At 45.3% G+C, this 26,864-nt stretch overlaps 2 protein-coding genes across 3 annotated transcripts in view; both read left to right on the top strand.

Annotated features, from left to right (window-relative positions):
* The first annotated feature begins 4,275 nt into the window (after nt 1-4,275).
* Nucleotides 4,276-12,984, top strand: PSMD9 (proteasome 26S subunit, non-ATPase 9). Its single transcript, XM_044990437.1, has 6 exons — nt 4,276-4,439; nt 4,908-5,010; nt 8,202-8,395; nt 9,460-9,561; nt 10,606-10,694; nt 11,757-12,984. The coding sequence occupies exons 1-6, from the start codon at nt 4,323-4,325 to the stop codon at nt 11,782-11,784; spliced, it is 633 nt and encodes a 210-aa protein (XP_044846372.1). The 5' UTR covers nt 4,276-4,322; the 3' UTR covers nt 11,785-12,984.
* Nucleotides 12,985-15,142: 2,158 nt separating this feature from the next.
* Nucleotides 15,143-26,864, top strand: part of CFAP251 (cilia and flagella associated protein 251) — a 32,497-nt gene continuing 20,775 nt past the window's right edge. Inside the window, exons 1-10 of one of the 2 annotated variants that reach the window (XM_044989484.1) lie at nt 15,143-15,214; nt 16,956-17,257; nt 19,351-19,764; nt 20,271-20,411; nt 21,281-21,390; nt 22,464-22,572; nt 23,633-23,713; nt 24,480-24,557; nt 25,111-25,155; nt 26,045-26,262. In XM_044989484.1, the coding sequence (XP_044845419.1) occupies nt 16,973-17,257; nt 19,351-19,764; nt 20,271-20,411; nt 21,281-21,390; nt 22,464-22,572; nt 23,633-23,713; nt 24,480-24,557; nt 25,111-25,155; nt 26,045-26,262 (1,481 nt within the window). In that variant the 5' untranslated portion in view covers nt 15,143-15,214; nt 16,956-16,972. The remainder of the gene's footprint in view (nt 15,215-16,955; nt 17,258-19,350; nt 19,765-20,270; nt 20,412-21,280; nt 21,391-22,463; nt 22,573-23,632; nt 23,714-24,479; nt 24,558-25,110; nt 25,156-26,044; nt 26,263-26,864) is intronic. The other variant, XM_044989485.1, reaches the window with a different exon arrangement.

Raw genomic sequence — 26,864 nt, 5'->3', positions numbered from 1 at the left:
GAGCCGAGGAGCGGCCCGTCCCCTGCAGCCGGGGCAGGGCCGCGCTACCGGCTCCGCTTGGGGGAGAGGGATGGCCCCTTACCGGTAGCGCGGCCCCGCCTGGCTGCAGAGGACGGGCCGCTCCTCCTCCGCCCGGGTCCTACACAGCGCAGCAGCAGCAGCTTGGCGGGGGGGGGGGGGCGGGGCTAAGCTCCGCCCCGCTCAGAGCCGCGTGGTCAGGGGGCGGGGCTGGGAGCTCCGGGCCGAGCGGCTCCTCCCCTGACCACGCGGCTCTGAGCGGGGAAGAGCTCAGCCCCCTCCGGGAGCCATGCGGCTGCAGCGCTGTGCAGGGCCGCTTCTCGAGGCGCGCAGTGAGCGGGGGGGTAAGCAGCCGGGGCCGGGGGGTTGGCTAAGGGGCAGGGAGTCCCGGGGACACTCAGGGGGCAGGGAGGGGGCACAGGTTCTGTGGGGGGAGGGGCGGTCAGGGGCCAGGGAAGGGGGGTTGGATTGGGGGGGTCTCAGGGAGGTGGTTGTCAGGCACCCCCCGACCCCATTACCCCCCAGGCCCAGCCCTGACCCCCAGCTCCAAGCCCAGCCCCACTGAGATGGGCACCCCCCCAAACCCATTCTCCCCACCCAGCCCTGTCCCCCAGCTCCAAGCCCAGCCACTCTGAGGTGGGCACCCCCCCAAACCCATCCTCCCCACCCAGCCCTGACCCCCAGCTCCAAGCCCAGCCCCTCGGACCTGGGCACACCCCCGGCCCCATCCCCCTCACAGCCCTGACCCCCAGCTCTGAGCCCAGCCCATCTGATCCGGACATCCCCCTGTACCTCTGATCCGGACACTCCCTGTACCCATTCCTCCCACAGCTGACCCCCAGCTCCGAGCCCCCTCTGATCCCCCCTGACCTCATTCCCCCCACAGCCCTGACCCCAGCTCCGAGGCGAGCCCCTCTGAGCCAGACAACCTCCGACCCCATCTCCCCACAGTCCTGAGCCCAGCCCCTGTGAGCCAGGCACCCCCCAGAGCCCAGCTCCCCACCCAGCCCTGGGCAACAGCAGCACCACCTCCAGGCAGTGACAGCCCATTGGCACCAACCATCACCCAGCAACAGCCCATTATGTAATTGCAAATGTAGACAGACCAGTAAAGCATTTAATGTTTTTAAATAATGTATTTGGTGTATTTTCAAATTATTACAAATTAATTTTCACTAGTTATTTTTTACATTTCCAAATACATGTTACTATAGTGTTGCAACTTTTTTTTATGGAAGGGGCCCCCAAAATTGCTTTGCCCCAGGCCCCCTGAATCCTCTACAAAGAAGGAGCCAGATTCTCATAGACCCCTAGAGTAACTCCATACTCTGATTAACACCAGATTTCACTGAGCTTAGTCTGTGGACCACACATCAGGTACCATCTCCTTGAAGCAGGGCTCTGGCAGTACCAGAATCTACAGATGTTTGCTGCAGAGAGATTTTTAAAACAGGAACCTTATTTGAGAGTGGCCATGGATTGGTCAAGGAATTGGCAGTGGGAAAGGGTGCTTTTCGGCTCTAGATTGCTGCTTCAAATCTAGAATAGAATAGCAGTGATCAAAATCTATTACTTGATGGCTGTGCAGTGTACACCTATGGTTTCCACCATTATGTCTGATTGACACCAATTAGAGGAAAATCAGGCCCCTCATGGAACTGGGAAACCCTGTTATAATATGGTTTCTTCTTCCCTGTGTGGACAGAAACAAACATGTTATCATGTCGTCAGATGCCACCGGTGTGGTGCTCTGCTCTATCCAATGTTGATAACAGTCAGCTGTGTGCATGTTCCCTCTGTGTGCTGCCCTGGCTCTGTGCAGATTGCTAGCACAGCAGACCCTGAGAGAACCCCCAAAGACCACAGACTCAGATAAGGTATGAAGGCACCCGGCTAGGTTTATTGCCAAACCAAACACAGTCTCTAGCTCCCCGGATCAGATGTCTACAATTCTGCTAGTACATACGTGCTCCCTGACAATGGACACAGCTCAGTCAGCGGCAGGACACTCCACTGCCTCCTAGGCTGGACAAAGATATCCACTCAGGGATGCATTCTTATACACAGGTACAAACAAGTTACACATCACTCCTGACATATTGAGGTGCAACTCTATGTTGCAAGGTACAACCCCTCTACGCAGTAAGGTGCTCACAGCTTAACTTTGTTTTATGCTAGCAAAATCTTGACCATTTACTTTAGTTCAGGCCTTAGGCCTCATACCGGGCCTCTGATACAAGGGTTTATGTTTCAGGGCCTCATCTTACTACAACCAAGATGTGACGGGTTGCAGGCAGTCAACTTGGGCCCCAGCAAACATGGGTCTGAGTTTGTTTTTTCTGCTGAGTCCTTCCACCAGTTCACACTGTTGTCTCCTCAGGGACCAGATTGTCCAAGCCCAACAAGAAGAGCTATCCCACAGCTGAGCACTGGAGCTGGTGTCAGGCATGCCCCAAGAAAACATTTTCTTTTTTCTTCATTGCCCACCCTCCCTCAAACCACACGCAGCAGCAGGGGCGGCTCTAGGTATTTTGCCACCCCAAGCACGGCAGGCAGGCTGCCTTCGGTGGCTTGCCTGCAGGAGGTCCCCGGTCCCGCAGATTCGGCGGCACGCCTGCGGGAGATCCGTCGAAGCCGCGGGACCAGCGGACCCTCTGCAGACATGCCGTCGAAGGCAACCTGCCTGCCGCCCTCGCGGCGACCGGCAGAGTGCCCCCCATGGCTTGCCGTCCCAGGCACGCGCTTGGCGTGCTGGTGCCTGGAGCCGCCCCTGCTCACCAGCAACCCAGCTGGAGAGGGAGGAGAGGCCTATCAGACTATGGTTTAGCCTAGCTGTCTGCCAGAGTTCAAGCACACTTCTTTAGCATGTTTTTTTCTGTCCAGACAAGCAAGAAAAAATTGTCATCTCTGATTGTATTTATTATATTTGGCTGAAATCCCATTTTCCTTTTCAGTTCAAAGTCAAATCAATTCAAGCATTCTCTCCTCTGCCCAACAAGGAAGTATTTGAAGCTCCATTCATCCTTGTTATGAGATTTCTTGCAAATAAAAAACCTTGACAAAACAAAAACACATGCTCCCAAGAGCCTCCATCATGCCAGAATCTAGAAAGTGGAAATCTACAGAGCAGCCAGGGTTTAAAAGTTTGACAACATGTGGCATAATGGCATTTGGTCACTTTTTCAGCTATTGCAGGAGCTGATGTTGGGAACATACAAAAGTGAAGAGTGTTTCTCTCATGAAACTGGTTAAAAACATGTTTGTCGAAAAGATAAGAATCCCTGCACATCCTCCCCCCCTCCAGCCCTCCACATGGTATTGATTTAAGCCAGCACTGCAGAACTCTTCAGTTCAAAAGCTATCTGCAAACATTCACAGGCAACAAAACTAGGAAAAGCTGATCAGGAAACACTTTAAAACATGTAAATAGCTTCAATGAAACTGTGTGTATGTGTGATCTTGAGAAGGCATTTGCCTCTCCAGTTTGTACCACATGATGATGAACTACAGTAGCACATACAGGGCCTGCTGCCCTGAAGTCTGTTTCCATTATAAAATTTCTCTTGCAAGGGGGATAGAGCATTCAGCGGTACAATTCAAAGCTGAAACGCTGCAGCATTTTTCCAGATGATTTTTCTCTCCAAATGTTCACACAACTGGCATGGAAGGTGCTATAATGATGTAACAAGAGGCAGTGACCGGGTGACTACAGCTCTTTTAAAGCACTTGCAAATGACTCCAAAGTGCTTCAGTTTAGAAACCCTCACAAGGGAGAGGCTTGATGTGATGGGGTAGGATGGGCTAGTTTGTCGTCCCCCTCCCCCCCGGTCGGTGCATTTCAGCAGATACTTTCTGTCTGGGCATGGCACCCTCTCTGCATAGCTGTATCTTCTCCGGGCCCAGCAGCTCTGTGCCCTATGGGAGAGGCATCATTCGTGGGGCCTGACCCCCTGCACAGCGGGAGATGCATCATCCCCGGAGTCTAGGGTGACCAGATGTCCCGATTTTATAGGGACAGTCCCAAATTTAGAGTCTTTTTCTCATATAGGCTCCTATTACCCCCCCACCCCCTCTCCTGATTCGTCACACTCGCTGTCTGGTCCCCCTACCAGAGCCCTGCATGCCCCCCCCACCGGGTGTCTGTCAGGCTCGGGGAGGGAGGAGCCTGCTCCACCTGGCTCCACCCACCCACCAGCCCCGCCCACAGCCCAGGGAGGCGGGGCGGTTCCCTGTGTTGCTCCGCCCCGCCCCCCCTGCTGCGCGGCACGTGACCCGCGCGCGGGCGTTGTTGCTGGGCCGGGGCGATGGCGGAGGAGGAGGCCGGGCCCGACGCGCTGAGCGTGCGCGAGGTGCAGGAGCTGGTCCGCAGGAAGGACGAGCTCGAGGCCCAGATCAAAGCCTGTTTCGCGGTGCTGGAGGGGGTGAGTGCGCGCGCGTGCGCGCGGGGGCGGGGCACCCGGGCCTTGCTGCCCCCCCCCCCGCACGCCGGGCTCGGGGGTGTCTGTGCAGCGCTCCCCGCCGCGGGCGGGGGGGGTCTGTCCGGTTCACGCCCACAGGGCTCACTGCCGGGGGGGGGTGTCTGTGCAAAGAGCTGTGCTGCGTGTGATGCGTGTCAGCCTGTGTGTGTGTGTGTGAGCGCGTGCAATGCACCGTCACATACGCAGTTCGGGGGGGGGTGTCTGTGCAAAGAGCTGTGCTGCGTGTGATGCGTGTCAGCCGGGTGTGTGTGTGTGTGTGCAATGCACCGTCACATACGCAGTTCGGGGCGGGGGGAGGGGGGTTGTGCCAGCCTCAGCTCTGCAGTGCCCTGCCGCGCTAGTTCAGCCTAATCAACAACTTGTTGAGACCGGAGCAACTTGACACTTTATGAAAGTGTTTCTGCCCTGCAGCAAAAGGGAGTCGGGATGCACGAGCCGCTGGTCGATGCTGAAGGGTATCCGCGTGCCGATGTCGATGTGTACCAAGTCCGTGCAGCCAGGCATAACATCATCTGTAAGCAGTTCTGTTCTAAAAAGTCTTCTTTCACAGGGGCTGAGCTAAATTAAACAGACAGTGCTTCTCAGAAGTTTGGTTCTTTGTTTTACAAACATCTGGTTTGGTTTGGTTTTTCTCTTGGCAACTGTACACAAAGGGACATTATTGATAGGAAACTCATCTATTTAAAAGGATGAGTTTCTTTAGTTTATTAATAAACAACTTAGATTATTAAAACTCAAAGAATTGCAACCATTTTTATAGTAATAACCTCCTAGTGCTGTTTAATATTTTTTAGGGCTGTCAAGTGATTAACAAAATTAATCATGATGAATTGTGCAATTAAAAAGATTAACCGTGATTAATTGCACTTTTAAACAATCGTGGAATACTATTTATTTAAATTTTTTGGATGTTTTCTACATTTTCAAATTTATTTCAGTTACAACACAGAACACAAAGTGTACAGTGCTCACTTTTTTATTACAAATATTTGTGCTGTAAAAAACAAAAGAAATAGTATTCTTCAGTTCACCTCATACAAGTACTGTTGTGCAATCTCGTTATCATGAAAGTTGAACTTACAAATATAGAATTATGTACAAAAAACCTGCATTCAAAAATAAAACAATGTAAAATTTTAGAGCCTGCAAGTCCACTCAGTCCTACTCATTGTTCAGCCAGTCACTCAGACAAACAAGTTTGTTTACAGTTGCAGGAGATAATGCCCGCTTTTTATTTACAGTATCACCTGAAAGAGAGGTCAGGCATTCACATGGCACTGTTGTAGCTGGCATCACAATATAATTACATGTCAGATGCACTAAAGATTCACCCACCATGCATCCATGCTGATGACTGGTTCTGTTCGATAACAATCCAAAGCAGTGTGGACCAACATGTTAATTTGCGTCATATGCCACCATCAGAACGTTGATTTTCTTTTTTGGTGGTTCAGGTTCTGTAGTTTCCACATGGGAGTGTGTTGCTCTTTTAAGACTTCTGAAAGCATTCTCCACACCTCGTCCCTCTCAGATTTTGGAAGGCGCTTCAGATTCTTAAACCTTGTGTTGAGTGCTATAGCTATCTTTAGAAATCTCACATTGGTACCTTCTTTGTGTTTTGTCAAATCTGTGTGAAAGTGTTCTTAAAATGAACATATGCTAGGTCATCATCCAAGAGTGCTATAACATGAAATATATGACAGAGTGCGGGAGAAATAGAGCAGGAGACATACTATTCTCCTCCAAGGAGTTTAGTCAGAAGTGTAATTAATGCATTTTTTTTTAACGAGCGTCATTGGTATGGAAGCATGTCCTCTGATGAATGGTGGCTGAAACCTGAAGGGACATATGAATGTTTAGCATATCTTGCACATAAATACCTTGCAATGTTGCTACAAAAGTGCCATGCGAACGCCTGTTCTCACTTTTGGGTGACATAAGTAAGAAGCCAGAACCATTATCTCCCATAAATGTAAACAGACTTGTTTTCTTAGTGATTGGCTGAACAAGAAGTAGGACTGAGTGGGCTTGTAGGCTCTAAAATTTTACATTGTTTTGTTTTTGAGTTCAATTATGTAACCAAAAAAAAATCTAAATTTGTAAGTTGCAGTTTCACAATAAAGAGATTGCATTATGGTACTTGTATGAGGTGAATTGAAAAATACTATTTCTTTTGTTTATCATTTTTACAATGCAAATATTTGTAATAAAAATAACAAAGTGAACACTGTACACTTTGTATTCTGTGTTGTGATTGAAATCAATATATTTTAAAATGTAGAAAAACACCCAAAAATATGTAATAAATTTCACACAAAAAACAGGAGTACTTGTGGCACCTTAAAGACTAACAAATTTATTGTAGCATGAGCTTTCGTGAGCTAAAGCTCACTTCTTCGGATGCATAGAATGGAACACACAGACAGGAGATATTTATACATACAGAGAACATGAAAAGGTGGAAGTATGCATACCAACAGGCAGAGTCTATGCATACTTCCACCTTTTCATGTTCTCTGTATGTATAAATATCTCCTGTCTGTGTGTTCCATTCTATGCATCCAAAGAAGTGAGCTTTAGCTCACGAAAGCTCATGCTACAATAAATTTGTTAGTCTTTAAGGTGCCACAAGTACTCCTGTTTTTTTTGCGGATACAGACTAACACGGCTGCTACTCTGAAACCTGTAATAAATTTCAATTGGTATTCTATTGTTTAACTGTGTGATTAATCACCATTATTTTTGTGGGTGTTAATCACGTGAGTTAACTGCGATTAATCGACAGCCCTAATATTTTCGTTTCATTCAGTTTGGAAAATAAAAATAGTGGGGTCAGTTTGAGTTGTGTTTCTAAGCAGCCTTGCCCTCTGGTCAGGTACTACAAAAGTGCCAGGGGACTGGCTCAGTCATAAAATTGAATCTGTTAAAATGCAGTGTGCAGCATTATTAATGCACCTATTAATGATTAATGAAAACAGTCATATTGTAAAATCTTCCTGTGTTCTTTATAAAATAAATAAAACTAGTTGACATTGTGCCTTTTAAATTTAGTGCTTGCTTTGTATTTGTGGACAAATGTATTATAATAGTCATTGTTTAGCAATAAGTGTTGCGTGTAGGGGGTGATTTAATGGAAAGGGAGTTCGGTTGCTTAGTGTTTATGTGGACATGGATCTCCCCAGTCCATATTCTCTGTCTACTCTATGGATTTTTTTTTTACTGAATTTGTAACATGGCTGTTTCTTCACAACTTGGGTGAACACACAAGTGTGTATATGTACTGTATATCGCTGCTGCTCATGAGCAAGGCTGTGAAACAGCTCTCAGTCTGTAACCATGGCACTGTCGGGTGATGACTGTTGTAATTAGCTAGCCTTACACAGTGGATCCTGTAGTGTATTTGGGAACACTGATTAACTCCCACAGACAGGTAGTCAGGAGCATGGGTTACTAACATAGATTTAATATGGTTCTCAGGTGGCCACACCGGTCAGGGAAACTGAGCTAGGAACAGCTATGCTAGCTGCACATGTTTGTTGATAGCACAGTTTCACTCACGGTGTAGGCCCAAGAGGAACAAAATACTTACTTTTAATTGAAAGCTAAGAATCTCAGCCAGAGAGAGAAATGCATCTGTTAGGTAAGGACTTTAAATGAAAACATGATTGGTCCTGTCTTCTCTGCACTAATGTCTCTCACCCTTAGGTTTGCAGAACGATCACAAGGCCCTAATGCTGCAAGTGGAAAAAGCTCTCCACCAGCTGCATGCCCGAGAGAAAGAGAAGCAGGCAAAGGATGAGGCAGAAGCTCAGGCCGAGGCAATGAATCAGAACCAGAGTCTGCCGCAGCCCTTCGCAAGAGTGAACGCTGTCACCCCAGGTTCGCCCGCCAGCATCTCGGCAAGTTCAATCATCTTGCTTCCAATGGTGCAAACTCCAGTTGGGCCCCAGATATGGCAGGTGGCCCTCCCCACTCACCTGCAATCAGGAGCAGAGTTTGAGCTCCTGTTTTTAAACCAGATTCTTGCCAGGTGCTTGTAACGTTCCTGGTGGACATAATTATTCCCGTTAGCCTGGACAGTGTAAACTGTGCATTGCTGTAACCTATAGAGCCGTGGCCATGTTCGAACACCTAGCTAGTGGGTTGGGCATGGGCGTGGGAATCAGAAATGGGTTTTTTTCCCAGCTCTCCAATTGACACACTATATGACCTTGGGTAAGGCCATGTCACCATTATGTGCCTCAGTTTCCCCATCTCCATAGCAGGAATAATAAATACTACTCCCATATTTCCCTGGGGTGGTGTGAGGCTTAATCTACTCAATTTTGAGAAGCACTTTGAGACTCTTAAATGGAGGCACTAGATGAGGGGTGAGGAACCTTTTTTCTATCATGGGCCATTGACCCACAGAAAAAAATCAATTGCGGGCCATACACAAGTTAAAAGCAAGGGTCTGATCAAAAGCCTTCTGCCTCCCTGCCGGAGCCCCAAGGCCTCCCCCCACTGCGGCCCTGAGCCCGGCCCAGGCTAGCCCCCCAATCCCAGAGGAGTGCTGGGAGGGCAAGGCACATGGCCCCAGCCCCAGAGGAGCACCGGGAAGGCGGGCGGCCCTGGAGTGCTGGACCGCTGGCTGTAGCACAGGGGGACTGGAGGAGCTGCACACTGCGTGGCAGTAAACAGGAGGGGTGGGGCTGGGCAGGGTGGAGCGTGGTCAGTCCACATCTGGTTGTTTCGGGAGGCACAGCCTTTCCCAGCCTGAGAGACCCGCTGCCCATGCACGGGCTGGATGAAATTAAGCAACGGGCCGAATCCGGCCCATGGGCCATAGGTAACCCATCCCTGACCTAGATGAATGTTCATCAGGTGCTTTAAGGTCCTTGGACGAAAGATGTTATATAAACACAAAGTGTTGTGTGTATGTGAGGGCAAATGATGCTTTGTCTCCTGTTGCTTCTTTGTAAAGGGATTACAGGTTGATGATGAGATCATTGAGTTTGGCTCTGTCGACACACACAACTTCCAGACACTGCAGAATATTGCCACCGTGGTGCAGCACAGCGAAGGGGTGAGCAGGTTACCAGCTTTGGCTGAGTTCTATTTTCAGTCTTTGAACAGAAGGTTAGATATCTTTTCTTTTGTGATAGTTGGAAGAGACCATTGGTCTCGGGTTCCCACTCGGGAAACCAAACATTAGGCTCATCCTGCTGCTGCTTTTGATGTGAATGTTGATCCCGTAGCTATACTGTTCAGTACTATTCCTGAGACCAACTGGGTCCAGTGGAGAACAGTTAAGAATTTTAGTTCTTTCCTGGGCTGACAGAGTTGGAAGGGTGTGTAGGCATCATGCTTTGTCCTACTGAGAGTGCCTGCTGCTGGCTGATCAAGGAATAATGGTGATAAGCTTCAGAAAGAGCTGCTTTTGACTCTCCTCGGTAAGAAGAAGAGGTACCCTGCCACATGGCCTTAAAATTCAATGTTGATAAAAGCGAAGTAATGCACATTGGAAAACATAATCCCAACTATACATACAAAATGATGGGATCTAAATTAACTGTTACCATTCAAGGAAGAGATCTTGGAGTCGTGAATAGCTCTTTGAAAACATCCACTCGATGTGCAGCAGCAATCAAAAAGGCTAACGGGTAGGAACCATTAGGAAAGGGATGCATACATATAAAACAGAAAATATCAAAACACCACTATATAAACCCATGGCATATCCATGCCTTGAATACTGCGTGAAGTTCTGGGTGGCCCATCTAATGTCAGAACTGGAAAAAGTACAGAGAAGGGCAACAAAAATTATTAAGGTTACAGAACAGCTTCCGAATGAGGGGAGTTTAAAAATATGGTCAGGGATGCAACCCCATGCTCTGGGTGTTCCTAATCCTCTGAGTACTAGATGCTGGGATTGCAAAGGGGTGGATCACTGTTCTTTTCACTCCCTCTGAAGCATTTGGCACTGTCCATTGTTAGAAGACGAGATACTGGGCTAGATGGACCATTGGTCTGATCCAGTATGGCCATTCTTATGTTCTTAGAGGGACAGGGAAATGAGAGCAGGGCCACCTTGACAGGAGAAGATGCTGTTTATTTTCTTGCATTTCAGAAACCACTGAGTGTGACCGTGATCCGTGGCGGCAAGAAATTACACCTTGGGCTCACACCAAAGCACTGGGCTGGGAAAGGACTGCTGGGGTAGGCATGCCAATTCCTTCCACAGCCTCTGAGTTCAGGTTGGCCAAGTGCATGAATTGTCGTGTCATTAACCAGCCTTGAACTGGAAAACGCATTGCTAAGCAGAATGGAGCCTGAGCCTTCTGCCCTCCCCTGGGAATCTACCTCAGCACCAAAGTCTTTGAGTGCCACCTTGCTCATTATTCTGACCTGCCTAGCTAGGGGGGCACTGCTAGCACTGTACAAATTGCAGTTGCACCCTGTTGTGCCCCACCTGCTTTATAATATGGTTTGGTTTTCCTGCGTAGACTGGCCCAAACCATCTAGTTATAACCATGCTACGGTGTCATGTTACAGCCCTGGAGTATAATTCCTTCACTGCAGGAACTGACTTCAGTGGGTATTACTTGTACCATGTGTGTGCCTGAGGGAAATAGGGCCCCATATGTTTTCAGGCTGTAGACTGGATCCTCTAACGCTGTTATAACCTAGTTTTTCAGTCTACCCAGGGAAAACAATCTTTGATTGGGGCACAGCTGTGTTGTAGCTGAGGTTCACAAAAATGTTGGAATTATAGTGTAGACAGGATCTTCCCTCTGCAGATTCAGCTGGGTGCAGTATTCTCCTCCACTTAACGGAGTGGATAGGGCTTTCACACAGGATCAGAACCATGGATTCTGCATTAAGGACAGGACTAATTTGTCATGTGGTGTTGGTCATGGTTCACTCTGCTGTGATCACCCTCTCAGATTTGATGATCACTTTTAGATCCTTCAGTGAAAGACATGATCTAAAAGTCAGTTGTTAAAGATTTAGCTGCAGCAGTGTGGGGAGGTGCATCATATCAAGAGATCAAGTTGGGAATGGGGGACTTAGTCTGGCAGCCCGCTGGCCCACTGGGGAGGCTAAGGAGGTGAGGGGGGCTTTGTTTGGTTAACAGGAGGGGAAGGGTCTGGCTATGGAGCTCTTTACGTAGTAAGCTCAAAGATTACAAAGGGGCCAGGAAAAAATGAATATCTTTCCCCCTATTTCCTTAGTCTGGATTGAATGCAGAACTAATTTATTCTTTTACATTTTTTTCAGATGCAATATTCTCCCCTTGCAAAGATAACTGGCTTGGAAGACAATAAGATCAAAGTTTGTACTTTTTGAACTCCAACCTGGTTTGAAAAGTTCGTTTTGCAACCTACATCTACTTGCTGACACTGGAGTGTTTATAATGAGTTCCGAGGCTCTGACCTCCAGCCTGCCGGATATACTGCTCCTGAATTGCTTTCAACAGACCTATGCGTGGTCATGATTAGTAATTGTACTGATTCATAGGGAATAGATTGTAGAGTCATAGGACCTGATTTTGACTTCACTTGCACTGATGTAAATCAGGTGTGAGATCAAAGTGAGGTCCATGCTTTTTGTTTAGTTAGAATCCATGCTAAATTATTCTGCAACATTTAGTGAATGTTTTTTTTCTGTTTGTTCATGGGAAGTAACATTTACCAATAAAGAGTTAAGCTGGGTTTTTTTGTTTTTGTATTTTTGGTGATAATTTACATTCATTTTTAATCTAAAGTCTTCCTGAACAGGTCAGCACATTATACAAATGTTCTAAGTATTACTCCAATTTCTGGATTGCATTTTATATTGTCAGTGAAATACAAGTGCACACTCAAGAAATGTACAAATATGATTTTGAACTTTGTGTTACAAAAATGTTTGTGGTCACTACATCTGAAAGGTTTTTTTTTTAATTGTTTGATTTATGCTGTCTTAAATTGGTGAGATTGAAGGGGTGCTATGATACTTTCTCATAGCTTGGACTATAATATAGTTCTAAGTTGGTTTATATTGAGTTTCTTGTTAATTTTATTTTCTGTGCTGTAGTTTTTGGGTTGCATACACTGCAAGGGAACTTTTATTGGCTTGGTTTGTTTTTAAACCAGTTTCTATTGGAATTCTTAAAAAAAAAAAAAGACGCATACTTGATTTTATTGTATCTGTCATAATTTTTGGAAAAAGTTATTTTTACAAAATCTCAATTTTGAGCAAACTCGGACCTGATAGAAGCAGATCAACACTGGTATCCAGAGATCAACTGGTCACACTTCTTAATATTGAGGTACCATAGGCTATAATGGATTAATAAATTACACATCTTATAAGTATATTACAGACATGGATAGTATATTATGTATGGTTATAAGCACTGCTGTAGAAGGTGTTATAGATGCTTTTAAGCCATGGCTATAAGCAGCCTATTGATCTGTTAGGCTCCATACCAATTAATTATTAAAACATCAATTAATTAACCCTTCATATGTGGTAGGCTCATTTGCTTTTCAGTTATATTCTTCCTGCTTGCTGGTGTTTCCTGATGCCTTCAGTCAGAGGAATTGATACATGCCAGCCAGTGTAATCAACAAAGCCTATGTTATCCTTCTTGTAAAATCAGATATAGTGTGCAGGGGAAGAGGCCTAAACTCCCTGCTTAGAGCACAAACAAGGGGCCAGCGAGGAGGAACTGAATAGAAGTAGGACCATATACCAACCTGTTACACCAGTGTGAATGGGAATGAGTGTTTTTGTACTAGTGAGAGTGGAATTTGGCCCTTCTGCCAAATGATGGAATGAATGTTGCTGGGAGTATATAACAATCTATAATCACCAGGTTTTGAACTAACTTGTTGCTTATAACTTTAAGCTGCCAATATAGTGCAAAATAATGTTTTCTGAAACAAGATAAAATGGGCTTTAAGAAATACTAAACTAAATGGATTTTAATAAATACCAAAACTAAATGACCACTAGAAATATAAAATGGGTTTCATCTCCCTGCTCTGGTGGTGTATAGATGCTATAAACCACTTACAAAGTGCAGGGGTGGAATCACTGCACTGGCTTTCCGTAAGTGGACTTAACGCTAGCCCTTGTAGAAGCCCCAGGCTAGTGGGTATGAGAGAGAAGCTAGGGACTAGAGTGCAGGTGCCAGGGGTGGGAAGAGGCAGGACTGACTGCAAACCACTATATTCATACTTGTTCTGCAAGCCAGAGGATGTCTGAGGGAATCTAGAGAGGCCATTGGCTAACCTAATTATGCCAGAGGCTATTTTTGCTCCTGGAACAGACCAGAAGCAGGAGGGGGAAAATGTAGCTTAAATCCACCTTTAATTCCTCTCCCATTAAATGCATCTCAGGGGTGCGCAGCACAGAATCTTGGCCTTAACCTTTCAATAGAGCCTAAAACTGGCTTCACTTTGAATTTTAGCCAAGGTCCCAGCCCTGCAAGTGTCCAAGTGTGTTAAATTAAAGGCAGCAGTTCCTGTTTGTATGTGCTTTCATCAGTCATTTTCTCTCTTATCTCAACTCCTTAAAGGATGCTCGTTCCATGTCATACATAAATACACACCCAAGACTCGTTTATACTTTTTGCTTCATGGGTCTCAGACAGTAGTAGCTTCACACCTCACACAGTCAAGTACCTCTTGAGCATGAAAAAAACCCTAGTGTTTCGAAGGATAGCAAAATTTACTTTCTTTTTCAAGAGTATCACGCTGCGTATCGTGCATGAGGAAAACAACTTAGATTTAGAAATCGTTATTTCTACGTAGTCGAGAGTTTAAAGTTCATGATCTTTTAAGGGAAGATATTTTAAACTATATATTTGCAAACGTGTTTTAAAAGAAGCATTACCCTCCACAGCCCCTTTAGTGGATTGTTTATACAGTCCAGTACAAACAATCAAAAGGTAAAACAGTCAAAAGTCAATACTTTGGGGCAGATTCTCTAGCTTGCTCTGCTCCATTTTCCCCACTCAGGAGGTACAAAGAGCCGTGTTAGTGGTTGGAAGATGTGGGAGAAGAGAGAAGGGGAAATGAGGGAGGATGATGTAGTAGTGCCAATTCCTGCTATTTTATCACGGGTCCCAGGGTTTTTGAAGTTTTTCTCGAAGCTGCAGCTCCTGGAGTCGTGTGATTACAGGTGATTCTGAAAGGCAGTGATATGGCACAGAAAACTTGACATAATGAATTAAATGGGGCCTTGTGGTACTCATGGGCCATGCACTCAGTTCAGGGCTACCATCCCTCATGCTGCTTCTGCTACAAGGTGAGTCCACCTGTTCCAGGGGAGTCTGGCTCTTCTTTAGAGGCTGGGTTCATGTTGTACAGGAACTCACAACAGTGGTACCTCTTGTAGGCATGAATGGGATCTGGGTGTGGGCAGCTGCTTGGGTCCTGTTAGCCAGTGTCCTGCAGGAGGGATTGGGGATGGCCTGTGTACCATGAACTCAGGAGTAGCCAGTGGAAGAAAGAAAGTACCTGCTATCCCCCAGCCCCTGAGGAATACCCCCGAGCCAGGTAGTGCCTTAGTGTCCACCACTTCTCCCCTTCTCTCACCCCCACACAACAAGCTCCTCTGCAACTGCTCTTTCCAGCCTGTCTCACTGCCTGCAGCACCAGCAGCAGTTACTATGGGAACAGGCTTCAGATACAAACAGAACAGGGGAGCTCCAGGCGGCCGAGCTGGGGCTGAGGCTGCTGCAGCAGGTGAGGCTGAGGGGGGTTTGAGAGGGATGGGGGGGTCCTATTGAGAGTGATTTGGGGCAAGGCCTGAGGAAAGGGGGGTTGTGGGTAAGCGTCTGAGGGAGCCCGGCCAAGGGAATGGAAAGGTTTTGGAGAGTCCGAGGAGGTTAGAGGGATGTGAAGAATGAGCAGCAGAAGTCCTAGGAGAGATGTCTGGATAAGGCAGCAGGAACAAGTGGGAGGTTCTTCAACAATACTCCCTAGGGGCCACACGCAGGTGGAATGACAGAGGCGCACGGCCGGTGTATTTTGGAGCTGATCTTCCCCACGCCATTCCTGTCTCAGCGACAGGCAGGACGAGACTGATCCTGATTTCTGACACAGAGAGGGAGCTAAATCGTTAATATCCTGGTCAGTAATGACCCTCGCTGGAGATAAATGTGTTTTGGCTGGTGCAAAAATGTGTGGTGATTTGAAAAAGAAAATAAAAACGTCTGTTCCCTCAGATACCAACCAGAGATATAGGGATACGAGCTAAAGTGTGCAGCGTGCATCCACGGGGCACGGGCAGGTGCCCAAAGTCGGTGTATGTACAATATGATGTTTGAACTGAAGGAGGGTGACAGGGGATTCCCTGCCTCTGGTGGGGAAAGAGGGGGGGATACCCTGTCTCTGGTAGGGTTAATGTCTCGCTGTGGACATGGCTAACTGATAGCTCTCAATCCTTCACACAGCAACAGCATTGTCTGTAGAGCAAATATTTTGTCTGTCAGTCTGTACTAAATGATGTGTATTTTCAAAACAATTTCCCAAGGGAGGAGATCCCCCACTCCTTGCATGCCAGTCGCTAATGGGAGAGTTTTATCTAGGGAAGGGGCCAAAACCAGACCTCATTTTGAGCCATGGGGCTCTGATTTGAAGGCTTGGATATAAACTTGTCCCTAAGGGTTGGGGTCCAGGTGGTATGTACAAGCATAAGGGACCTGTTTTCTGGTTCTAGTGCGGATGCAACCAAAATTTCATGAGAACAGCCATCTTCAAAAGCTCTCTGCTTACAAGATTTCTGTGCTTTTGAACTGAACCTCAGCCCGTGTTTGGCCATGAATCCAGACCCCAAAGTCAGCCTAAAACTAATCTGGGTCTGAACAAAGTGCCTATCTCTAGCTTTATCCCCCTTTCTCTAAATTAGACACTGTGACAGAGGTACATATCTAAGAGGGAACATCTCTGCCCCAAGGAACTACAGGGGCTTTAGATACATGCAGGACTGGATAGAGGGACATATGGTAATTCAAGCTGGAACGAGTGACTGCTCACATGCTATAGAACTACCTCTGGGATTCTAAATGTTTATGTGGCTGACCTGGAAATCTAACCTGGTGTTTCTGTATCCGTTTTTGTCTTCCACTTTAAAGGAATTTTAGTGCTCATAGAAGTGAGAGGGGTTGAATGGTTTTGGCTAGGATGCCATGACTAATGTAGAGTAGGCCCCTATCTTCCTACACACAGTTCTGCCACCCTTCCTGGGCAATTATGGCAAACTGTAAGGTAATTTTAATACTTTGGACCAATTTTACATCACCAGCTCCTTTCGCTTGGGGATTTTGCCCAAGATCAAAGGTACTATTGGTTTCCCATCTGATATACCTCCAGTTAGGAGGCTATTCCCCCACCCTTTCAGGGAAATAGACTCTGATCTAAAGGGCTTTTGTGGTAAATGCCGGGAATAGCAGGGAAGAAAATCTAATAATGTGTATTTTCGAAGGAAGCTTGTAGGAGAAGATGGCTGATGATTCTAATGAAACCCCACTGGAGGAACCAGCAGGAGGAAGTATAGAAGGAGATGAAGCTTCAGAAGAAACTCCACAAAATGAACAAGGGGCTCAGGAGACTGAATTACCCAAGCAGGTCACCGAAATTCCAGCTGATGTGATAGCAGGTGATACAGAATCCATGGACATTTTGGAAACGGAGACCCAGGCCCCAACAACCACAGCAGCCAATTTCTCAGTGGACGCTGCCACCCCTGAGACACAAGAGAACGAACTGAGCATCACAAGTCCACATGTGAGTATGGATATCCTATAACAGACTTCCTATTGCCAGCTCCCCAGCTTGGATCCCTATGATGTCACAAGAAGGGTGTATTCCATTCAGTGCACCTTTTTATTTGTGATCTTTTCTATGGTGCCTTTCACGCTCACTGAATCACGCGGCCCTTGTATGGAGTTAACTAAAGCCTCAGCAGGGTCAGATTCTACCCTCTTCCATCCATACAATTCCACAGAGTCTGGCTTACAGAGTTCAATGGAAAATAACAGTAAAGGGAGACATGATTGTTTCCAGTAGCAAATTCTATAGCTCAGGTGAAATTCTGTAGCTAAGGAGGAGTTTCCATTCAGTTCCCATTTACAGTCACTCATAATATTCTTAAACAAATTCCTTTTCTGGCCAAAGCTTCCTCTGCTTCATGTCAGTCCAGTCATGAATACGCTGTGTTTTAGTTATGAGTGAGGGAAACCTAGATTATTCCATATGCTTCCATGAACTTTTGACATTCATGTAGCCTGAAAACCGGGGAGCCTAGAAACTCCAAACTAGGCTTGTTTCTGTGGCAAGATCCTGCACAAGAAGCTCCTAAAGAAGTTTAAGTTGTCATTGGGTGAGAGACAAAGTATTGTCATAGATCAAAAACTGTAGGAGACAGAAAACCAAGGGTAGAATTAGATGGTCAATATTCATCATGGCAACAAGTTAATGGTAGGGTCCATCAAGCGTCGGAACTAGATCCAGTGCTATTGAATATATTTCTTAACACTCTAGAAAGGGGGGTGAGTAGTGAGGTAGCAAAATTTCTTTTCTTGTTTTCCCTGTTAAATAATGTATATGTGACTATATTAGATTTCCTGTTGTTAAATGTGTAGCATGCAGTGCAGAGGATATGCAATGTAGCCGAGTTAAAATTACTGGCAAATCCTTAACCTTTGCATTTCCTGATTTTTTAATTTTATTTCATTTTTATTTCCCAACCTTAGCATGGATTTGATATTTGTTCCCTGCAAAGCATCGGGGCCACCTATGACACTGTAAACATGATCAATAATGTTTCTCCATGTAACATAAAATGTCTGGGGCAGGGAGCAAAATGTGTGTTCATCTGAGCTTGAAAATGATATAGAGAGTTGTTCAGGAATTCAGAAAGCTAGTCTAGATTACTGGCACTGCAGAGAAGAAGTCTCTTTCACTTACAGCAGTGAGATTGAATGAAGGGACCTAGAGGAGGCCAGGACTGCATGAACAGAAGGACCATAGAGGGGAGAAGAGAGACATTTTCTATCAGGTTATCTGGAGCAAATTCAAGGAAGGTTTTAAAAACACGCAGAGGAATTGATTGATGCCACAGCCCTAAAATAGGTTCTTATTTTATGGTGTGGCTGGAATCCAAGATAGAATTGATCGTATTTTAATAACCAATAGAACTGAAGCATGTAGATGAATGTCAATCCACTGCATGAAGATTGGATGAGTTACAGAGGTGGTAAGGGAGACAATGCAGCACAGAAGAGATTAAATACATTTTTCATTCTGCAAAGTGTACATTGAAGCCTTTGTAAAAAGCAACAAAGAGTCCTGTGGCACCGTATAGACCAGGGGTCAACAACCTTTCAGAAGTGGGGTGCCGAGTCTCCATTTATTCATTCTAATTTAAGGTTCCGCATGCCAGTAATACATTTTAACATTTTTAGAAGGTCTCTTTCTATAAGTCTATAATATATAACTAAACTATTGTTGTATGTAAAGAAAATAAGGTTTTTAAAATGTTTAAGAAGCTTCATTTAAAATTAAATTAAAATGCAGAGCCCCCCGGGCCGGTGGCCAGGACCTAGGCAGTGTGAGTGCCACTGAAAATCAGCTCGCGTGCCGCCTTCGGCACTCGTGCCATAGGTTGCCTACCCCTGTTATAGACTAACAGGCATATTGGAGCATGAGCTTTCGTGAGTCTGACGCATGCATCTGACGAAGTGGGTATTCACCCACGAAAGTTTATGCTCCAATATGTCTGTTAGTCTATAAGGTGCCACAGGACTCTTTGTTGCTTTTTACAGATCCACACTAACACGGCTACCCCTCTGATAATTGAAGCCTTTATTTGTTTTAAGGAACTGGTGGCTGATGTCACTGAAGGGCCATCAGAGGAAAGAGAAGAAACTGCAGCAATAACAGGAACATTAGAAGATCTTGGACAAGACGAACAGCAGGTACCCACAGTGCCGCAATGGGAGAGCGAGGCTCCTGCTAGACTACCAAGCTCCACCAAGGTGGAGCAGGACATGCAGCAAATAGGCCAAGAGGCACAAGAAAGTGACCAGAAAAATCTGAGGGACAAAGAGAGTTTAGCAGATCAGGAAAGCCGGAGCATAGAAGCAGGTGCTGAAATGAGCCAAGAAGAGACAGGATCCCTAGAAGCACCAATCACTGCCAGCTCAGCTCCAGCCGAGGAGGAGTCACTAGTGTCCTCAGCCACCCCTGGCTTGTTGTTTGAAGAGGATGAGCACATCAAAACACATCCAATTGTGAGTATTTTACAGAGTTCAAAGCAGGGCCTAGGGAATGGGAAATTTCATGCTAGTGAAAAAGACCAGCTCATCACAAATGAAGTAATCTTTTAGCTTCATGAGAAACATAGTTTTGATTTTAAAGTTTATTTTTCGACTAAAAATAATAATGCATTTGTAGGAGGTTGAAATTAGTGTCAAAGGTTATTCTGATGGCCTTTTGCTCTGTCACATCTAACCAGCATTAGCTGCATTTTCAGTCTTCTGCCAATCAAAACAGCTTTAATGGGTCATAGGGCAACTTATTATGAGAAGGGTTTTGCTCCAGTGTTCTTGGCCAAGTGTGGTGTTGTGTGTTGCTGTCCTTCTCCCGAAGGGTGGCAGGATATCAGTGGGGATGGAGGGGGTTGTAACTGATGCATATTGGGCTCCTTTAAGATCACAGATGCTAAAAGTAAAAGAGATTATGTTTTATGATAATTCTGTCAATGCTTGGCATAAAAAAGTAACTGTGTTCCTTACAGAGTTTGTCTTGGGCATTTGGTTACAACAGCCACCTCCCTGTTTACAGCCTACTTGATGAAGAGCACAGGGTGATCCTATACGTTTCCTCTCACACTGCTGTGATCCATGACATACTCAGAAACCGGCAATATCATCTACAGGTACAGAAACCCATTCCCAGAGAGCACTCTTCCCACAGGTACTGAACCCCATTGCTAGAGAACCCAGAACCCCACTGCATTATCTGCAGGTGCAGAACCCTGTTCTTCCAGGTGCAGAACCCCACCCACAGCAAGGGAAGTAGAAGGCTCATACTGGAATCTAAAAAACATTTGGGTGACCTTTTTGTCTATCACATCTACCCAGCTTCAGTTGCATTTTCACTGTTCTGCCAGCCAAGAGAGCTTTAATGAATCTCTGTTTATCTTCAGCTGACTTAGCTCCTTACTGTAACTTGGTGTTATACAGCTCTTCAGACGTTTCTGATATAATGATACTGTACTTAACAGAGAAGTATTTATAAATTGTGTATATGGCTGCAGAGTGCTCTGCGCATTCTTGGGCTCTGTATAAGTAATAAATAATCCTATAATACACTTTATAATCATATACCTTATACTTGAACTATGAATTGTATCTGCACTGAGGTAGAGCCTTTTCAAAGATTTGTAGTACTCTGTTATGAATTATAAAACATGTATATAGCGCTGTACATTTACTCTCCGCTTTATACATACAGAGAAGTCATGTTCTGTTTCCTTCCCTTGCCATATTGACACGACAAGACATAGGGCAACAAATTCAGAGAGAGGGACTGGGGGATTATAGATGGGGTAAAGAAGGAAGTACTCCTAGATAAGGTGGGTTTGAAAGGGGAGAGAGAGGAGGACCTTGACAGATATGGACATGGAGACTGTCACAGGTGCAATGTACAGTATGTGCAGTTTAATTAGGCCTTTGCTGAATGATGGCTTTAAATAAATGTTCTTCCTAGATCTTTCAAGGCACATTTCTTATTTTGACTCTCTAGGGTCACTCTAATTCTATTTCTTGTCTATGTGTAAGTGAAGACAGGCGATGGATTGCAACAGCTGACCAGGGACCTGATAATCTAATCATTGTGTGGGATGCCTTCTCAGGGTAAGTTCCTAGGTGTTTAGAAAGCCCCTGTTTGAGAACCTTCTTTCTTTCCTGTAGCAAATGTTCCTGATTGCTCAGGAGATGCCACTTTCTCAGCATTCTGGGTAATCACCAAGTAACCTTCTCATAGCGGTATGAGCAAAAACCAAAATTTAGACTCACAAAACAAGACATAGGAAAACTTCCTGAGCCAATATAACAGTTATTAAGCAATTTCAGTTTTTAGTTTAGACAAAAATAATTACATAGTCCAAGAGCGCAGGAAGGAAAAATAGTCCAAGCAGACAAGGCACCCATGGTGGAGTAATGGCTTCAGTTTCAAATCACTCCAGTGCAGATAGGGCCACGTAAGATCTGTCAGAGCTCCCCTAGGCCAAGATTTTAAAACTTCTCTGCCTAAGGTTAGGCTCCTACATTCATAATTGGGCACCTAATTTTACTCACCTATTTGTTATATCTTGGCCCTAGTTCTTAGAATTCTGAGTGCTTGGCGACATTGGCTGTTGTCTGTAAGCCCCTTCCTCACATTCCCAGCTGCCACTGCTGCAGCTCCCTCCAAAACAGTCTCAATCAGACCCCAAATATGCAAGAAGCAGGAGCTACCCTAGAAACATCAATTAAATCCTAGAAACATGCAACCATCAATGAGAATTGTCCAGAAATTACAGTCAGAAGAGCCTCTCAAATAAGAAGCTAAACCAGGGCTTGAAAGCAACACCGCAGCTTAGAAGAGGACCCCAGATTCAGAGGGGAGTAGGTGGGACTCCTATGTGATGATACTTTCAAAAAAGAAGCATGATAGGTAATTTCCCCGGCTTTATCTGTACTATAGAAGCAGGATTCCCAGTCTTGCAGTGTCTGGAATCTTATTTGAATTAGTTTGTAACAGCTCAGGGTTATTGTTCCTCCTCCCCCACCCCTCAATTATGGTAAAAGGAAGCTTCCAAAATGACAGGTCATAGAATTTTGTGAAAAGGGTTTGGGGGGGATTAGCGGGGGAGGGATGAGAGCTAAAAATGATATTGCAAGTAGTTGTTACTGTAATTAGTGACTGTGTATGTATTGTTCTGCAGGATTCCCGTGCATACGATATTTGATAGTCACCCAGAAGATGGGGTTGGTGCTATTGCTATTTCCCAGGATGCTAAGTATTTGGTAACACTTGGTGCTGGCAAAATACAGGTAAAGAACATGTTTTCTCTGTTGCAGCCTGTAGAGATTGAACCTTGCAGACTTGCACCCGTGTAACCAAGAGGAGGATATACACCAGAGTTGGGTAAAATTGGGCAGGTTGGAGGTTGCTTTTGCAAAATCATGTTAGCTGGGTTTTGGTTTTACTAACTCAGAGGTTGTTCAGATCTGGATTTCATTTATCTTAAAGCTACAAAGTTCAGAAACCTGTATAAGTCAGGATAAACGATTCTGACTTTGACAGATCTTTAGTTAACCTGATTACAGTAACTAGCAATATCCAGTGCCGTCACCTTACATTTCAGGCAGAAAAACAACATTAATTTTTTTTGTTAGTTTCTGACCGTTTTGTCAATCTGCTCCAGTATGTGAGTAGTGGTATAATGTGAGGCCTAGCTAGCAGCAGTATAAAGGGAGTTCCCAGCAAAGTCAGTTTTGCTATGCAATTCACACCCAACATCAATGCCAAAATTATGCCAGGGCTGAAGCTAGTGGGAAGTCATACTAAATGCTAATGCTGTCTCCCCATCCTCCATGTACACAACTGAAAACCATCAAACTCATGTTTGCTTGAGTTCACCTGAGTCAGGATTAGAACCCAGGCCTGCAGAAGTGAAAAGCTAATGCCATAACTTCTTGCATTATTCTACACCCTCAGGCCAATCTTCACTGGCAAAGAGCCAGGTTAAAACATGGTTCAAATCTAGCTGCAGCAAGACTGATTTATAACGTGGTTTTGAACAATCTGTGGGAAGCAGAGCCCAAACTCTGTTGATCTCCACTTCTGAAAGGATGCCTGACTGCAGGCCTGACCATGCTGGATATTAATTTGTGACTTTACAGATGATCAATATCTCATATAATCAATTTTTTAAAATTCCATACTAACCAGCAAGACCCTGCTGGGCTCAGTTCTGCTCCCATGTTCCCCCATGCAACCCCACTGACTTTACTGGAGTCGCTGCAGTTGAATGAGCAGGACTAGGCTCACTGAATTCAATAGTGCGTAGAATGTCACACTGATGTCACTTTGCTTTCCCCTGTCGGCCAGAGAGTTTGCATTTGGAAGTGGACTTCACCTGAAGAGAAACCTATGTGTAGTGTAGAATTGCAACCTGCGTTTGGTTATCAGGTGAGTGATTCTAATCGTTAAAGGGGCTTAGGAGAGTGGAAACAAACCATTGTTAAACAGTGTGACTGTGTTAAGTCATTCCTGGCCTTGGGGCAGGAACAGGGCTGGGTGGAGGACAAACATATTGTTGCATTCTTGTATTCTGAGGTTGTGCAGGGCCCTGTGCAGCCCCAGGTATATGTTAGAGCAGCCCCAGGGACACTATAACTTACACTCTGCTTCCGGCCGTGACCTTCTCTAGGCCCTGAGAATAGCAATAGAGCAGGGCACTTCAGTCATGCCTACGACCTTCTGCACCAGCTGTAGTGACCTCTCAGCGGAGGTACAAAGTAGAGCCCTGATGCCAGCTTTACAACAGCCAGGGTGGCATTCCTCATCGGTAGGGTGACCAGACAGCAAGTGTGAAAAATCGGGACAGTGGGTGGGGGTAATAGGAGCCTATATAAGAAAAAGCCCCAAATATCAGGACTGTCCCTATAAAATCAGGACATCTGGTCTCCCTACTCATAGGGTCACACTCACAAGGCCTTTTGTACCCACTTTAAGGCTCCATTACACTGCCAGAATGACATAAGAAGGCCTCAGTGAAACTGATCATCAGGCCCTATGGGTCAAATTCTCTGCAGATTAACACAGTACATTTCTGATAAGAATGGATGTTGTGAAGCACAGCACCCCACCAGGCCCAAGCATTAAAACGGAGATGTGAAAATGCCATAGATGGGCCAACGTGAATTTTAACCTAACTTTAACTTTTTAATTTCAGAACTACATTGTTTTTAATCCAAAAAATCACAAGGAACTAGTCAGCAACAGTAAAACTCAAGTGATATTTTATCTATGGGTAAGTAGACATAGGAGTTAATGTGATTTTGTAGTTCTTGTGCCACAAGAATAAGATAATTCTGGGAGGGAAAAAAATATCCCAACAGTCTAATTACACTACTTTAATACATAAAAGGGAAAAACTGAGCATACTGAGCTTCTGGAGGGATGGAGACGTACTGTAGCTCTGTGTTCTAGAGAGGCAGCATGGCCTAATGGAAAGGGCACTGGATGGGGGCTCAGGAGTCCTGCTTTCTATGCCTGGTTCTGCCAGTTGTGTGACCTTGGGCAAATCACTTAACCTTTCTGTTTCCCCTCCAACCTGTTGTCTGTCTACTTACTGTAAGATCTTCAGGGCAGAAGATTTCATTTTTACTATTTGCACAGTGCCTCCCACAATGAAGCCCTACTCTTGGGTGTGGCGACCAAATGCTACTGTAATAATAAATAATAATGTAACATTAGTGCCCAGATAACACAGTGATGGGCATGTTAGAGCCTCTTTTTTGATCAAAGTCCATTTTAAAAATTATCGTCTTTATGTGGAACAAGTTCTCTGTATTTCTCCTCAGGACAGTACCGGTTTGCAGTGCAGCGCTCCTCATCTAACTGACAGAGTGAGTATTGCAAATGGACACCACTGCTTTAGCTGGTTTGCTTTTCTTCTGGCAGTGACGACCAGTCTGTCTTACCAAACAAGCACAATGTCCTGAATGGAGTGAACTTGCTAAGTCCCTCCACATCACAGTGTATCCCCTGGTCTCTAGTTTATGGTACTTTGTGATTGTTATTGTAAAGTAACATTTTGGACATTGGTTGATTGTGAGAGGCTGCATGGCTCTCTAGGAACTCTGTGGCTACTGGAGGGGACTGTCTGTGGTTGCTGGGAGGAGAGGTCAGGATGGGACTCCCAGAAAGAGATGGTCCTGTTGCATCTCCTGCTGCAGGACCTTCCTCCTCCTGCCTGCATGGCAGACTTGCCTCTGCTGGGTCCTGCCATGGCTGGGGACAGTCACTTCCTAATGTGCATGGAGCTGGGGAGCCGTTTCATACTGAAGAGGCATGTGCTGCCAATAGCCTGCTGAGGCGACGCCAGTAATACTTGGCACTAACAGAGAGCTTCACATCTGCAGTCATTAGTTAAATAGGGTTTGATGCTCCTCTCTCCATCGCTGTGTGGAGGGAAACAAAATGTGGGAAAGACCCAAAGCCCAGTAGATGAGGGGAAGTTTTCCTTCTTCACCCAGCAAAGCCCCTCCAGAATACCAGCGTGCAGTAGGAACTCTGTCGCTATTCGGGGGCAAATGGAGCTGTCCTTCTACAAGACATGTTACTGCCTCTAACACCAGGAGTTTGTTTGGAGACAGTTTGTTTCCTCCAGTCAGATTTGTGAGATTATTTTTTTTCTCTCTGTTAGTTTCAATTAATTTTTGAACAATTTGCAAGGGTAGGTTAGTTTGTACTTTACAGAGAATGCCATACGGGGTCTCTTTGCTTCCTTTGCAGACTTTCAACAAGACGGTGGGACTCTTTAGTCAGTCCGTTTTTCATTTTGGCAATTTGCAAGCTCTCACGGCCACATCAGGAGGGAAGCTGGTGGTGTGGGACACAGTCTGCCCACCATCCATGCCTGCCAGCTTGTGTGTAAAACCACATAATAGAAAGGCTGTTAAGCTGATGTATGTGCAGAAAGATGCCCTCACTGTGCTTACTGCATCTGACAGGTAATGAATATGATACTTTCCTGTTCTTGAGCTAATGTGGGCATTTAAAAAGCCAATGTGTATGGCTGAAATGAAAAATCAATGTTTAAACTGGTTTTTGCATTGTTTGTTCTGCACATATTTATACTGAACCAAATCCAGAAGTCTTCACCAAAGCAAACCTTCAGTTGCAGTCAGTGGTAGTTTGCCTGAGTAAAGAATAGGTAAAAATTGAGTAAGAGCCTTGTTATCTTTAAATGTATTCAGGATATTGAACTGGAATGAAAACAGGATTCTCCTGCAATGTATAGAACAGGGGTAGGCAACCTATGGCACGGGTGCCGAAGGCGGCACACAAGCTGATTTTCAGTGGCACTCACGCTGCCCAGGTCCTGACCACCAGTCCAGGGGGCTCTGCATTTTAATTTAATTTTAAAGGAAGCTTCTTAAACTTTTAAAAAACCTTATTTACTTTACATACAATAATAGTTTAGTTATATATTATAGACTTATAGAAAGAGACCATCTAAACATGTTAAAATGTATTACTGGCACACGGAATCTTAAATTAGAATGGATAAATGAAAACTCGGCACCCCACTTCTGAAAGGTTGCCGACCCCT

The sequence above is a fragment of the Mauremys mutica genome, chromosome 16 (assembly GCF_020497125.1).
Source record: "Mauremys mutica isolate MM-2020 ecotype Southern chromosome 16, ASM2049712v1, whole genome shotgun sequence".
Lineage (NCBI taxonomy): Eukaryota > Metazoa > Chordata > Testudines > Geoemydidae > Mauremys > Mauremys mutica.
Note: the sequence above shows the minus strand (reverse complement) of the source record. Positions and strands in the feature narration are given on the sequence as shown.

Bases quoted from the DNA above. Each gene is read 5' to 3' on its own strand.
- PSMD9 (XM_044990437.1), top strand. From the start codon at position 4,323: ATGGCGGAGGAGGAGGCCGGGCCCGACGCGCTGAGCGTGCGCGAGGTG. The intron at 5,011-8,201 runs GTAAGCAGTTCT...TCTCACCCTTAG, and splicing joins AGCCAGGCATAACATCATCT to GTTTGCAGAACGATCACAAG. The intron at 8,396-9,459 runs GCAAGTTCAATC...TTCTTTGTAAAG, and splicing joins GTTCGCCCGCCAGCATCTCG to GGATTACAGGTTGATGATGA.